At 55.8% G+C, this 14,825-nt stretch overlaps 1 protein-coding gene across 4 annotated transcripts; it reads right to left on the bottom strand.

The window, feature by feature from the left end:
- Positions 1–54: 54 nt before the first annotated feature.
- SLC25A23 (solute carrier family 25 member 23) lies at positions 55–14,532 on the bottom strand. 4 transcript variants are annotated; one of them, XM_078056815.1, is made up of 11 exons: positions 14,236–14,531; positions 12,972–13,098; positions 12,312–12,399; positions 11,900–12,011; positions 10,675–10,833; positions 10,437–10,589; positions 10,163–10,270; positions 9,051–9,218; positions 5,486–5,636; positions 4,273–4,453; positions 55–103 (listed from the first exon to the last, which is right to left on the bottom strand). In XM_078056815.1, exons 1-11 carry the CDS (start codon positions 14,389–14,391, stop codon positions 70–72), a joined length of 1,437 nt encoding a protein of 478 aa, XP_077912941.1. In that variant the 5' UTR covers positions 14,392–14,531; the 3' UTR covers positions 55–69. The 4 variants fall into 4 exon arrangements, with proteins under 4 accessions (XP_077912941.1, XP_035976548.1, XP_035976546.1 ...); XM_036120655.2 differs by lacking the exon at positions 55–103 and adding an exon at positions 783–1,797; XM_036120653.2 differs by lacking the exon at positions 55–103 and adding an exon at positions 2,502–3,906 and having other exon boundaries at positions 14,236–14,532.
- Between the last annotated feature and the right edge of the window lie 293 nt (positions 14,533–14,825).

Below are 14,825 nucleotides of genomic sequence, written 5' to 3'. Positions count from 1 at the left end.
TCTCATGCCCACACTCTGTCATCAAATCCTGGCTTCACCTTTAACATAAATCCGGAATCTGGCTGCTGCTTACCATGTCCGTGGCCTCCACCCTGGTCCAGCCCTGTGATGGATAACCCGGACCAGTGCAGTCGCCTCCACTCTGGGTCCTCCCACTCTTGCCCCCCGTCAGTGCTCCCCACAATAACCACCAGAGGGCGCCCGTGAGCACCGCAGTGAGGTCCTGCCCTCCTCTGCCCACAGCTCTCCTGGGCTCCCATCTCCCTGGGGTAGAAGCCCAAGTCCTCCGTGTGGCCCACAAGACCCTGTATGACCTGCCCGGTCCCCTCCCTGCCCTTCCCTCCTCCCTTTCTCCTCCTTGCCCATCTGCTCCAGCCACATGGGCCCCCTCCCTGTTCCTCCAACACGCCAGGCATGATGTTGCCCCAGGACCTTTGCACTGGCTGTTCCCTCTGCCTAGAATGCTGTTTTCCTGGACATCACCATGGCTCCCTCCCTCACTGTCTTTAAATCTTCATGCAAACGTCACCTTCTTCCTGATGCTTCCTCTGACAACTCTATTTAAGATGTAAACTCTGGGGGCGCCTGGGTGGCTCAGTCGGTTAAGCAGCTGCCTTCGGCTCAGGTCATGATCCCCGTGTCCTGGGATCGAGTCCCACGTCGGGCTCCCTGCTCAGCATGGAGTCTGCTTCTCCCTCTGCCCCTCACCCCACTTGTGCTCACTCGCTCTCACTTTCTCTCTCTCTCAAATAAATAAAATGTTAAAAAAAAAAAAAAAGATGTAAACTCTGCTTCCCCACTTTATTTTTATCCATAGTGCCTTTGCTTTCTACCTGGCTATACATTCACTCACGTGTGTTATTTATTGTTTGTCGCTCTCCACTGGAGTGTGGGGTCTATGAGAGCAATGATTGTTGTGTGTTTCACAAAACCGGGTCTGGCACAAAGCAGGTGTCTGGTAAATAGATGATGAGTAAGTGAGGGAGATAACGCATCAAAGGGCTTAGCACAGAGCCAGCGTATGGAGTACTTGCTCAATAAATGTAAGTTCTTTTCCCTTTAAAGATGTCAGTGATAACATCCCCTATTTTGTGGGTGGGGAGACTCAGAAAGAGAAAAGCAGTCTGTGTGATATCACACCACATGTCAGTTCCTGAGGCCCAAACGGTGTAATGGGATGTAAGAAGGTGGACAAGAAAATAGTGGTTGACTGGCCTGATTAAATCAAAGTGGTAACACTCTGTGCTGGGATGACTGAAGTAAAATTAGGAATGCCAATTCCTTGTTGGTAGCTGTGTATATCGCAGATGATTTCTCTGGGGGCATGACCCGGAAATCGTCATATCCTTTGACCCAGCAATCCCGCTTCTGGGAATATGATCCTCAGGACATAATTCAAAGGAAGTAAAGATACGAAATAGTTAGCAAGGCTTAAGTCCATCTTTGAGTGTGTGGAAAATCATATCTATGTAGGCGCATGTGTATCAGTTAGCCACTGCTGCCTAAGAAATTACCCCAATGGTAGCAGCTGAAAACACAAGATGGTGACAGGAACAATTTTGGTCATTTGAAGACAGGCAGAAATCGGACCGATTGGGTCTACGAGCCGAGGAACGCTGTGTGCCGGCAACTGCCAGAAGCCGGAAGAGGCGGGAAGGATCCTCCCCTACAGTCTTCAGAGGGTCGTAGCCTGCTGACGCTTTGCTTTCAGACTTCTAGCCTTCAGAACTGGCGGACAATAAATTCCTCTTGTTTTTTATTCACCATAGCCAATGGTGGAAGCAAGCCAAGTGTCCACTGATGGATGAATGAATGAATAAACAAAATATGGTCCATCCACACACTGGAATATTATTCAGCCTTAAAGAGGAAGGACATCCTGACACCTGCCACGACGTGGAGGGACCCCGAAGACACTGCTCAGTGAGAGGAGCCAGACCCAGAAGGACACATCCCGCAGGACCCCAGTCCCAGGAGGTCCCCAGAGGAGTCCCGTCCACACAGACAGAGAGGAGAGGGTGGGAGCCAGGGCTGGGGCAGGGGGTGGGGAGTCTGTGCTTCATGGGGACAGAGTCTCCGTGTGGGGAGATGGAAAGTTCTGGAAACGGAGGGTGGGGGTGGCTGCAGGACAGGGTGAGTGTGCTCAACTGAGCTGTGCCCTTGAAAATGGTTAAGATGGTGAATTGTATGTGATGTCTAGTTTACCACAATAAAAAATTATATCAGTCTAAAAACTGTGTCATTTTAAGCCCCCGGTCTGTGGTAATTTGTTACAGCAGCCCTGGGAAACAAATATCCTTATGTAATTAGAATACAGGAAAAATAAAAAGGGCCCATGAATGTGGGCTTTTCCCTGCCCCCACTTCACAGCTACGGAAACCGAGGAAGTCACTTCCTGGTCTCCTGGCACTGTGTGCAATGGAGGATGGCCCATGTCCCTTCCCTGGGGTTAGTTTGAGGTGGTCCCACATCGACCCACCCCCTTTCAGTAAAAACCACAATGAAAGAGCTTAGAAAGTGTATTCCTTTTGTTCTTTTCCTTTGAAATAACACACACAGGCGGGGAGGTGGGACACGGTGTAGGTGGGGGCAGGTGGAAGCCACGGGGGGGGGTCCTCCAGCCCCCCAAACAACCCAGTTGCTCTTTTGTAGTCCTTTCATGGGGTTCCCCAAGGACTTGGGAGGAGTGATGGGAGGGGTCCCCCAATTATGCTAAGCTCAGAACCCAACTCTAAAGTGCAGAATGTACAGGGCCGTGGGGGGTGCTGCGGGCTCGGGTTATCTGACGGGGAGGAATGTCTGCTCCTCTCTAGTAGAAAAATAGACCTGGAGTGAGTTTGGGGGATTTGGCTTGTTTTGCATAATTGGACGCTTGGCTCCAGAGAAGGCTAGTCTGTGTAGACTTGCTCTGGGCTCCCAACTCTGAAGCCTGGGGAAGAGACTGGGGTGTGCTTGGGGAGAGTCTCCTTAACGTGTCCCCGGCCTCAGACTGACCCCTTGCCAGCCCCCAGGAAAGAGCGACTGGAGGTTATCATCAGCCTAAACGTGGGAAGGGAACGGAAGACACCGCAGAACATTGTGGGGAGCATTGGGGGGGGCGGTTTCCCCACAGACCAGAGGTGCAGCCATGCTGGGCAGGTGGTGGGGGTATCGAGGCTCTGTCTAGGCTGTGGGAGGGGGGGCATCTCCTTCCCCAGCTGCCAGCTTCTAGCCGTGTCAGGACTGATGGCAAGTCCCACGGGTTTTCTGGAAGCAGGAGGCCAGGACCTAGGCTTCCCACAGGCTCCTTAGACCCCGGGCTTTGTGTCATGGGCAGAGGGCCCTGGGCTCTGGGGTGTGTCTGGGACAGGGGCACGGGGGGATCCAGGATGCTGTGATGGGCCTATTGGGATCTATTTAGACTTGGAGTCTGAGCATTCAGGATCCAGTGCCTGGGAGGATTCTGGTCAGAATCCAGAGGTTAAGGGGCTGGGATCCAGTGCTTGGAAGGGGGGGGGTCTACCTCCTATGGGTGAGGTTTCAGCTTCCAGTGCCTGTGGTGAAGGGATTTGGGGTCCAACAGCCGCAGTCGCTGGGACCCACTCGCTCTGCCGTTGGGCTCACATTGTGGATTTAGGAGCCAGGATCCAGCCGGTCAGGGCTTGGGAATCCGAGATCCGGTGGTTGGGGGTTGAGGGTGTAGTGGTTGAAATATAGGGAATCCAGTAGTCAAAGCAGAGGGATCCGGGACTCAGTGTCAAGGTAAAGGAATTCAGGAATCCAGTAGTTGGGGTGAGGGGATCTGGGATCCAGTGGCTGGGGCCCCGGGATCTAGGCATTGCATTGTCAGGATCCGGTGGCTGAGGCTTCTTGATATCCAGAATCCAGTGGTGGAGCTTGGAGATCCAGGGCTGGAAGCATGGGGATCTGGGATCCGCCAGTGGTTTTGGGGATCTAGGACCCAGTGCTGGATCTGGGGCCTGAGGGAGCTGGGGTCTGGGTGTTTAGGTATGGTGATGTGTGCTCCTGTGATTGGGTTATCAGGATCCATTAGTTGGGTTGTGGGGCATCCCATGGTTAAGTCATAGAGGTCCAGGACCCCGTGTGTTGGGGGGGCCAGTACATGTGATATGGGGGTGTAGGACCCAGTGGGTAAAGTGTGGGGATCCTGCGATTTGGTATAGGGAGCCCTGGGATCCATTGGCTGGGCCATCAGTCTCCAGTGGCTGAGGTGTGGGGGATGTCATGATTGGGGTGAGGGATCTGGGGTGGGTCAGGCTCTGGGTCCCTCACCTGGACGTGACCCCCAGGGCCTGCTTCATGTTCTCGTAGACCACATAGGAGATGCTCACAGCCGGGATAACCTTCATGAAGTTGGGGGCAATGCCCCGGTAGAGGCCCCACACGCCCTCCTGGGACAGGATGTGACGGAGCAGACCCAGCATGGAGAGCTGGGGGGCGCCCTCGATGGAGGCTGGGGGGGGGGGCGGGGAGGCCAGGTGAGGCGAGAGGGCCCCTCTTACTTCCCCCTCCTACTCCCCAGGGCTGGGCCTGTGGCCGTTGCAGCACGAGGGAGGAGGGTTAGCTTAGTGAGACCTACTACTCAGAATCGGGACTTCTCCTGGCTCTGGAAACGGCTGCTCACCTTTTCACCCCAGTCTTGAGGGCCCAAGTTTGGGGATGATTAGAAACAGAGAAGGTATATGTGTGTGTGGTGGGAGAGGGTACAGACATTTCCTCTGCCAGGAACTCACTTCCCTGCCTCTTCTCCTAGCTCACTCTTCTCTGCCTTCCAACCTTCATGCCAAAGCAGGCTCTTCAGGGGAGCCCTGCTTGGTACCCCAGTCTAAGTCTGGCTCTTTCTCTTATCCTGCTTTCAACCCTAGATCCATACTTAATTGTGGAATGATTTATTCAGCATCTTGCTTCCTCTCCAGCCTGTGAGCTCTTGGAGGGCGAGAACCCAGGTTTATGCACTGATACACCCCCAGAGAAAATCACAGAACACAAATGCTAAAATTCCCAAGGAAACTCCCGAAACAGATTCAGGAATGTGTGTGTGTGTGTGTGCGTGTTTTGGTGGGGGGAGAACCCATAAAAGAAACCTACGAGGAAAACAATAAACCCATACCCAGCCTGCCCCCCACCCCCCTGTACCCGGATCTTCCCTCGCCTTGCCTTCCTCACTGTAATCCAGCCTTGCAAATCAGAGCTCAAGTTAGCAGCCCTCCCAGCTAAGCCTGCTAGGGCACTCTTCCAGTACTCGCTGCATCTGCTCTCCTCGCTCGGTGGGGCGGGTAGGGGGGTGGGAAAGGGCTCCCGTTCCAGTGTCACAGATGGGTACACTGAGGCCCAGAGAAAGGTAGGGACTTTAGTGAAGGCCATCCAAATCCAGAAGGATCCCAGCTGGGGACCTTGCCTAGCCAGGAGGAGGAGCTGGGGATGGGGAGGTGGGGCCCCAGTGGTGATGTTCTCTCCCCGCGCCATCCTCCCGCCCAGGCCTCACCTTGGGCCTGCATGCGGGTCCGGACCAGGGCCAGGGGGTAGCTGGCTATCTGGCCACAGGTGCTGGAGATGGTGCCACAGGCCAGGAGCACGAGGATGCCTGGGTCGGCCGAGTCATGGTTATAATGCTGGAGCCACCGGTTCTTCAGGGTCTGGTGGGGGCGAGGAAGAGAGTAGAGTGTGGGTTGGATCGGAATTGGGTAACACCATGCATGACCCTGGCTTCGGAGGCCCCGCTGGCTGGTCTCTGCACCCCCCGATGGCTGGTACTAGCTGAGCGCTCGGTGCCTCCCAGGTGCCCCACGAGCTCGGTACCTGCGTCCTGTCACTCAGGCCTCACCTTGACCCTCTATGGTATGCGGGAGGACAGCGCCCCCCTTCTGCCCATGCCCTTGTCCTTGGGAATATGGTATCTCATGCAGCAAAAGGGACTTTGCAGTTGAGATTAAGTTAAGGACCTTGAGATGGGGCATGATCCTAGACTATCCAGGCAGGTCCGATGTCATCGCGAGGCTCCTTATAAGAGTCAGAGGAGAGGGGATAATAGAGGCAGAGGTGGGGGACGGGTTGGAAGATGCTGTGCGGCGGGCTCTGAAGATGGACAACGGGCTCACCAGCCGAGGCAAACGGGCAGCTGCTAGAGAAGGGGGAAGATAAGGCAACAGCTTCTCCCCTGCAGCCTCCGGAAGAAAGGCAGCCCCGCCAACAGCTTGATGTTAGCCCGCTGAGCCCCATCTTGGACTTCGGACTTTCAAAACGATGAGATAGCGAACATGCGCTGTTTTAAACCCCTAAGGTTGTGGTCATTCGTTACAGCAGCCGTAGGAAACTAATACGCTCTCCAGTGTGGACACGCCACCCGTATCCTATTCAACTCAAATCAGCTGACTCCCAACTGCCAGCATCCACAGTTCTGCCTGAGGACTCTTGCTGGACCCAGGTAAGGCTGCTCTGAGCCCCCCCCCAGCCCCCCCAGCAGCGAGCAGCAGACAACTGACTTGGTGTATCAATACCCCAGCTCCCTTGCGTCTTGTGGGGAGGGGCACGTTCTATGCTGCCTCCAGAGGCCCCCCACCGGGACTGAGCTCCATCTGCCCACCATGATAACTTGCTTGATAACATGCCCTTATGGGTTCGATGGCATCCCCCCAAAAGATATATTGGGGTCCTAACCCCCAGGACCTCAGATTGTGACCTTATCTGCAAATAGAGTCTTTGCAGGTGTGGAGAGTTAGGATGAGGTCATCCTGGAGTCGGGTGGGCCCTTAAGCAAACATGACCTATGTCCTCATAAGAAGAGGAGATACAAAGACAGAGACACACAGCGGGGAAGACAGCCACATGGTGACAGAGGCAGAAATTGCAGGGATGCCCCTTGCTGGAAGGGGCAAGGAAGGATGTCCCTCTAAGGTTTAGGAGGGAGTGTGGCCCTGCCGACACCTTGAGTTTAGACTCCAGCCTCCGGGACTGTGACAGTAAATGTCTGTTGCTTTCAGCCCCCCACAGTTTGCAGTACTTTGTTAGGCAGCCCTAGGGAACGAATGCTCCTTTTATTTTGGTTACCTTACCTTCCTGCCAAACCACGTGCTCTCACATCCCTGCTTCCAGAGGACCTCAGACTAAGACAAATACCACCACCATCTCCATTTCATTGACAAGAAGATGAGGCTCCAGGGAAGTTACTTATCCATAGCCACAGAATAAGGGTGGGAGTCAACATTCAGAGCCACACTGGAGTCCAGAGTGGTGCACTTGGTTTTTCGGGCAGCCAATCCCTATGAAGCCTCTCTGCGAGGACCTTCTTTCTTGCTCTGGGACTGGGATGGCTCCTAGGTTTCATTTCCTATGTCACTTCCCACCCCTTGGTAACAGCTGCCTGGAAGTGTGTGGAGAGGGACTCAGGGCTGGGATAGATTAGTGATGTCCGGGCTGGGCAAGGAGTGGGCGCCTTGGAAGCAAGTGTTCACCATTATTGCCTTGCAATTTTAAGAGCCTTCTTTGGGGGCTGGAGCAGGATTTGCCAAATAGGTGTTGAATGGGTGTTTAAGAGGTGTTCTGTTGAAAAGAAGTTCTGAAGACTGCGTAAGCATGGCCTACACTGGGCCAAAAAACAAAACAAAACAAATCAAAAAAACACACCAAAACCCAAAACCCAGTGAAATCGCTTTTCTGCAGACTTCTCAGAGCCTTTAAGGGACTAACATAGATTTTGAAACTCCAAGAGGGCACAGGCTTTCTCAAACCACTTAGACCTCCCAGCTCCCTTTTTGGGTGAAGAATGGATCAAATAAAGTTCGGTCTAATTTCTTCTCATAGCCCCCAGTGGCTGAGTCTTGCACTTAGGAAAAACCAGCCACATCACTGAGCTCTTGCTGACTCTTCGGTTCCTTCCAGCCACTCAAGACTTGCACTCCTCCAACAGGCCAAATCCAGTGCTGCTTCTGGAGCTGCGCTCTCCGCACCCTCTGCCTTGTTTCACACGGCCTTGCTCATCGCCTCTCAGGGGCCTGCCTCGACCCCCTCCTGCCCACTGTTACTTTCAATTACACATACTGTTTTACCCTCTTCTGAGAACTTAGCAGGATCTGAAACTACTTGTTGGCCCGTGGACTGACTTCCTTGCTCATTGGAGTGGGTGCCCCAGGAAAGCGAGGACTGCGTTGTTTTTATTTAATGCTGTCCCCGTACCTTGGGATGCTCAGTAAACTGTTGCTGAGTGAGCAAGTGAATGACTGAGCAAGTGAGTGAATGAGTGGTGGTCTTGTCTCATGTGGCCACCCAGGTGCTGGGTGCTGGGTAAGTCAGGGACGGATGGCAGGTGCGGAGTGTTGGAGATGAGGACCGGCTGCATCATTTTGTGAGGCCCAGGGCAAAATAAAAATATGTAAGGTCCCTCGTCCAAAGATGATTAGGGATTTCAAGACGGCAACAGCAGGGCATTAAACCAAGAGCCAGGCCCTCTGAGCGTGGGGCCCTTGGCGACTGAACTGGCCCCCTGCCTGTGAAGCTAGCCCTGTCCTGGACACACAGACTTTGGGGGATGCCTGGGGACATCTGGGGCTGTGCTACTTGGAAGAACTTGGCGATCCCACCAGGAGAAGAGAAAAATCATGACCCTTGGAAGAGAAGTCAACCCCCCCCCCCATTTCTGCCTCTCTTGATAAAGGCCCTGAGATGCTGGCCATGGGGTGTGGTTTCTATGAAATGGGCAGGCCCTGAAGAAGACTTTGGCCGGCTCCAGTACATGCTCTGGGGAGACAGGCATCTCTGAAGCTCACATTCACTTTCTCCCATGATTCTGTGAGCTACGGTGGTCCCTGATCTTCCTGGGTTCCCAAGGCCCAGCAAGGCTGAACTGCACACAGAAGTGGGAAGAATTCTCACAGTGGTAAAAGTGAAAGAGTCGGGGAATCCAACAGCTGAAGGGGTTCCCCAGGATCCCAAGGCCCATGGCGCTTCTCCACCCCTAGCTATGGAGGTTCACTGAGTCAACCCTATGGGAAAGGGGTGTCCCATGGGCAAATCCCAGAGGGGAGAGAAAAGGGGGGGGCGGGCTGCCCACAGACCTCATAGACGGCCAGGTCGATGCCCGCGTAGGGAATGATGCCCAGCACATTGGGCAGGTAGCCGCGGTAGAAGGCGCGGGGCCCCTCTCGCTCCAGGATCTGCCACGCACAGTCCAGCAGCCCCTTGTACTGGCCTGTCCGGCGCAGGGTCAGCCGTGTCTTCAGCACCTGGGGAGGACCCCGGTTATCCCTGGGAAAACTGCTTCCAGAAACACCACACCCAGCAGTGAAGACACCTAGAAACAGCTACTCCTAGAAGGATCTACCCTGGCAATACCTGAATTTAACAAACCAGTTACTCTAGAATCTTTCGCTATCCCCAAATCTCTATACCTCGAAATGGTTACATCTCTCAGAGTTGCATGGCGGCCACTGTGGTCTCCCAATATCTTGCTCCCATCCCCCCTTAATAATAGAAACTATAATTTTCAGCAAGCACACAGCCACTCACTTTCCCTACATATATGGCCATGTGACTAAGTCTTAGCCAATGAAACAGCAGGAGAACAGGCATGTGTGACTCTCAGAAAGTATTTTTAAAGGCAGGGAGGTGGTTCCTTCCTTTGTCTATTCTTCCTTATTGACTGGAATATGGATGTGATGACTGGAGCACACGCAGCCATTTTGGTCCATGAGGTGGGTGTTACATTCTGAAGTGCTGGAACAAGACAGAGGGAAGGAACCAAGGTCTCTAACACTTTGAAGCCACCATACTTGCCCTGAACTGCTTACCTCAGACTTCATTTATGTGATTTGAGCTTTCCATCACTCAGAATCCTGACACACTGCACAACCTGAAACCTGAAATAATTCCCCTGGGAACAAACAGCCTGGAAATCAGTATCCTTACAAGAGTCATGTCCATAAACAGCTGGCCCCACAGTTGCTGCCTAAATCGTTATGATCAACACCACCACCGTCCCTAGAAGTCACATCTCAAATTGCAATGCCCATGCAGACTACACATGAAACGGCATTGCTCTAATGAGCCCCAGTCCAAATTAGGGAGAGGCAAAGTTACAATACCAATGCCTATCACACCACGGAGTAACGTGGTTATTGCAAGCCCCTCACCCTGCAAAGGGGCCTCGGCCAGAGTCCCTCCTTCTCACCTCCATGGGGTAAATGATGGTTTGGGCCGTGGCACCAGCCAGGGAGCCAGCCACAAAGCGCTCCTGCACGTGCAGTGTCTCCTGCTGCCCCCGAATGGCCCGCTTGATCTGAAAGTGGGAGACACAGAGGTGGACAGGACCTCAGGTCGTCCTGCTGTGGGCACCACCCAGGGGAGCAGATGTCCACTCCTGGGGGTCCTGCGGACATCCCCCACCCCCAAGCCAATCCCACCAGCCCTCACATCTAGCTCACATCTCCCACACCTGCCCCCACCTGCTCATAGGCCATGAACTTGATAGCCGACTCAGGTGCAATCTTGAGCACGTTAATCCCATTGCCACGCCACAGGGAGCGCATGCCCCCCTCTCGGATCATGCTCTTTAGGCCCCCCAGGATGTTTAGTTTGTTGGTCTTGGAGGCGTGGACCTGCGTGGGGAGATAAGGTGGCTTTGGGGTCCCCTTCTGGGGCCCAGGCCTAGGAGAGGGGGTGGGTCTTTCCGGGGCCCCTCACCTGCATGAAGACCTTGAGGCGGTCCAGAGGGGCCGTGCCCGTCCGCGAAACAGCACCTGCCACTGCACCTGCCACCAGCTGCTTCCACCACATGCCGGTCAGCTTCTCTTGCTCTGAAAACTCATCAGGGACAGTCAGGCACTCACCAATGTCCAAGACCTGAGGAGGCAGGGACTGGGGTGTCACACCATCATAGAGGCAGGGAGATGTACCTCAGCCCTAAATGAGAGTGTCTCCCTCATGAGTCCCAGGACACTCAGAGCATCCACCGATAAATCTCACTTGGAGAGCCCAGGAGATCCCTCTTGGAACCCTACCAGATCCCAGCAGAACATCCAACCTGACTCCCATGTAGGATCCCAATATCCCTCCTGGGCACCTCCACCAAATCCCACCAAAGGAGCCTACCCAAGCATCTACCATATAAAGATTCCTTCCAGAGCTGATCAGATCCCTCTGAAGGATCGCACCCAAGAATCTCCCACATAAGGATTCCAGAAGATCCCTCCAGGGCCACACAAGATCCCACCAGGGACCTGCCATATAAGGAGACCAGTGGATCCCTCCCAGGGCCTCAGCAGATCCCACAGGGAATCTGTCCCCAGGGATCATCCCTCCCCTAGAATCCACCTATAGACTTCCCAACCAAGTCTCTCATGGATCCCCAGGGTGGGAATGTCTGGATCTCCCAAGAGAATCTCACCAGATCCCACAAGTGGATTCCCCTACAGATGCCATCAAATGCTACTGGAAGCATCAATCAGAGATTCCCACCCAGAAGCGGGGGAATTAGAGCACCTCCTCCCCCAACTTCCAGTGGATCTCAGTGGATTTTCCAAAGAAGGTGGCTTTCTAATGAGTCCTTTCAGCAGCAGACCATTTACTGAGGCAAAAAGAAGCCAGCAGAAGGGGAGCTGTGGGTGGAGGCTGGAGGCTGGGTGCCCTGTCTGGTGAGCTCTTCCTTCCATGTGCTCCCATCTCCCACAGTCTGCCCCCAGGACCCCACCCCAAAGTCAGGTCTGAAGGGCTCCAGCCAGATCACAGACCTCCCCCAATGGGTCCCCAGTCCCCTGAGCCTGATCAGAGGAAGAGAGGACTAGAGTGTCATCCCTTGGCTGTTCCCAGTGGCTCTTCCTTCTCAAGACTCCTGACCCAGCCCCTCCATGCCCAGGGAAAACCAGAGCAAGGCCCAGCCACCACTCTAGGAAAGCTGCCCCCACCTCACCGTAGAATGTTTCCAGAAATAGACCACATCCTCCACATTCTCCAGTGAATGCAACAGGAAGTGGTCGCGCCATTCCTGCCAGTCGATGGTCATCGTGCCGTCTCGGTCCATGCTGGGGGTGCAGGGCAAGGTAGGGATAGAATCAGTGCAGGAGCTGGGCAGGGGGTGTAGGAGTGAGGTTCAGCTGGTTTGGGGGTGGACTGACTTCCTGTGCGCTGAGAGCTCGCCATTTTACAAAGGGGGAAACTGAGGCTCTGAGAAGTGAAGCATCTGGTCCAGGATCTGCCTGACTCCCAAGCCCACCCCTCAGCTCCACCTGCCCTGGGATTGGGTCTGGGGCCTAGAGACTCAAGGTGGCCAAGGGGCCCTGGGGAACTGAGTTACCTGGGATTCTGGACCCCCAGTTATTCACCTGTGCAGAATTTTCTCTGCTTGCTCCAGCGAGATGGAAATGCCTAGGGCTCGGAAACTCTGCTGGATCTCAGACACATCGATATGACCTGGGGAGGGGACCAGAAAAGGGTGTGCGTGGGGGGACCCTGGAGCCCAGGTATAGTACAGCTCAGAATGGGGATGGTCTAGGAAGACCAGGGGATCCAGGAACCCAGGAACCCAGGATGAGATTTGCAGCAGGGTTGGGGGGGGGTCACTGACCCACTGGGATTAGAGAGGTGGAACTGGGCAATGTTGGGGGGGTTCCTCTGCTCCATGAATGAATGAAAAAATGAATCCAGGGATAATTATGGGGGTCCTTATGCCATAGGGGATTGAGAGGCAATATTAGGGACCCAGAAGAGGCTATGGGGGGTGTCTCTGCCTCATAGGGAATCCAGCGGCAATATGGGGCATCTCTGTGTCCCTTAGAAACTTAAGGGTAATAATAGGGGTCGCATCCCAGAAGGGAAAGGAGGTGGGATGGGCCCACGGGCCCAACCACCTAGCTGGGGGGTGAGGAGAACTCCCAAAATAGCTTGTGAGTCATCAGGGAGAAGTGGCCCTCCCCCTCCTAGCAGTGCCAGTTCTAACCCCATTGGTGTCTCCAGGGCCCCCGCAGCCCATCCCTGGGTCGTACCATCCTGATTCCGGTCCAGACTGTGGAACAGAAGCAACAGGCGCTGTTCCCGCTCCTGCAGGTAGCGGGAAAACTCCTCCAGGTCCAGCCCACCACCTGGGTCAGCGTCACTCTCAGGGGAGATGCCCTGGCAAGGGGGAAGGGACGAGGGAGCTCCAGGAGGCTGCTCCCAATCTGCAGGGGGCATGACAAGCTTAGGGCCCAGGAACTCAGAGCCCCCAGCACCTAAGGGGAAGTCACCCCTCCATCCGCCAGCTCACTTCTCAGCAATATGCCCAAGGCCACCGTAGGTCTACGAGCTGGAAAGCAGTTGTCCAGTTTGCCTGGCAAGCAAACTGAGGCTCTCCAAGGTCGAGTAACTTTTTCAAGGTTACAGAACTGGGAAGTGGTAGGTAGCCTTGGGCTCTTGTCTCTGAAAGCCTGTCTTCCCAGCTGTCTCTTAAAAAAACCCTGTCCATATGGCAGTTTCAGGAGCTCCCCTTAGAGACAGCTCTGGGCACTGTGGGGCAATGAGAGATCTAAGCTGAGCCCCCACCAGGCCTCTGGTTTCCCACCTGTTAAGTGGGAGGTTGTCCTGGAGGTCTCAGGATGCTGTGGAGAGAGACACTCCAGGGGCATCTAGGGCTAGAGGTGTAGGGGACACCTGCAAGTATAGCCAAGCAAGTTCCTGCTTTGCTATATCCCATGCTGAGGGTGGCCTCGGACAGGATTGGGTACCGGGCTCGGGTAGCCTGGGGCATTAAGCCAGGCCCTCGGGGGGGGGGGGGGGGGGACGGGGAGGGCAGGCCTGGGAAATGTAAACGTAGAGAGGCTGGGCAGCCGGCTGGGAGGGCAGTGGATGCCCGGAGGAGGGGGGTAGGATGGGAAAGGGTGTGTCTCCTGAGACACAGGGCAGGGTATGTCTTGGATGGGCAAAGAGTTCAGAGGAGGGTGTGTCCGGGGCAGTGGGCAGGAGAGCGGATCGGCTCCTTTCGCTGGCAAGACATCCCCCACCCTCGAGGCACCGGCGAGTGGGTTGGGGACCGGCGGTTGGCAGCTGAACTGCAGGCCTGGAGCCTCCGTGGCTCTGTCTGGGCGAACCCGTTAGGCCCAGACCCGCGGGGCAGGGGGCAGGGGACGGAGACGCCCAGGCTGGGCACCCGCACTGGAGTGCAGCCACAGGCAGTCCCCGGCTGCGGCGGCGGCGCTCCATTCAGGGGCTCGGGTTACCGGCGCCCGCAGGGCCGGAGCGCCGCGCGCCAGGCTGGGGTCCCGGCGGGGGTACCTGTTGGGTGTCGCGGTTCGGCTCGCCCCCGCCCAGCCGGGCCAGTCCCTGGCGCAACTCGCGCACATCCACGCGGCCATCCTTGTTACTATCCAGCTCCTCGAAGAGGCGACCCCAGCGCTGCCTCCGCTCCGCATCGCCCGGGCCCCCCCGCATGGCGCCCGCCGGGGGGGGGAGGGGAGGCCCGGCGGTGGCGGCCTCGGTGGGGGCTTCGCGGCTCCCCCTCCCCCCCGCGGCCCCGCAGGGCCAGCTCCGCGGCCACTGCCACCGCAGCCTCCGCGCTGCCCGCCCGGCTCTGGCACTTGCAGGAGGCGGTGACTGCTAGCCGTCGCCGCCCGCGCCAGAACTTGCGTCTCCTCCCCCCCAACCCGCTTGGGGGGGAGGAGGCTGGAGGCGGAGCTGCGGGTGTGGGGCGGAATGTCGGGATGCTTTGGTAGTGCACAGGAAGCACCAGAGTTCATTCTGGGGAGGGGGGCTAGAGAGGTCAATGGACTCAACTCTGCTTTCAGAGTTCCGCCTTGCGTGCCTCGGTTTACCCTCTGTCCAAGGGCGCGTAGTAGAGGGATATCAGGGATTTGGTTTCGTAATCC

The sequence above is a fragment of the Halichoerus grypus genome, chromosome 1, assembly GCF_964656455.1.
Source record: "Halichoerus grypus chromosome 1, mHalGry1.hap1.1, whole genome shotgun sequence".
Lineage (NCBI taxonomy): Eukaryota > Metazoa > Chordata > Mammalia > Carnivora > Phocidae > Halichoerus > Halichoerus grypus.
The sequence above is the reverse complement of the archived record's forward strand: the minus strand, read 5'-3'. Positions and strand labels throughout refer to the sequence as shown.

What these genes read in the sequence shown, in the direction of transcription:
- SLC25A23 (XM_036120653.2), bottom strand. Translation starts at nt 14,391, where the DNA reads ATGCGGGGGGGCCCGGGCGATGCGGAGCGGAGGCAGCGCTGGGGTCGC. An exon ending in GCAGAGAAAATTCTGCACAG is followed by an intron (nt 12,012 to 12,311) that starts GTGAATAACTGG and finishes CTGCACCCCCAG; the next exon opens with CATGGACCGAGACGGCACGA. An exon ending in GCCTCAAGGTCTTCATGCAG is followed by an intron (nt 10,590 to 10,674) that starts GTGAGGGGCCCC and finishes CTCCCCACGCAG; the next exon opens with GTCCACGCCTCCAAGACCAA.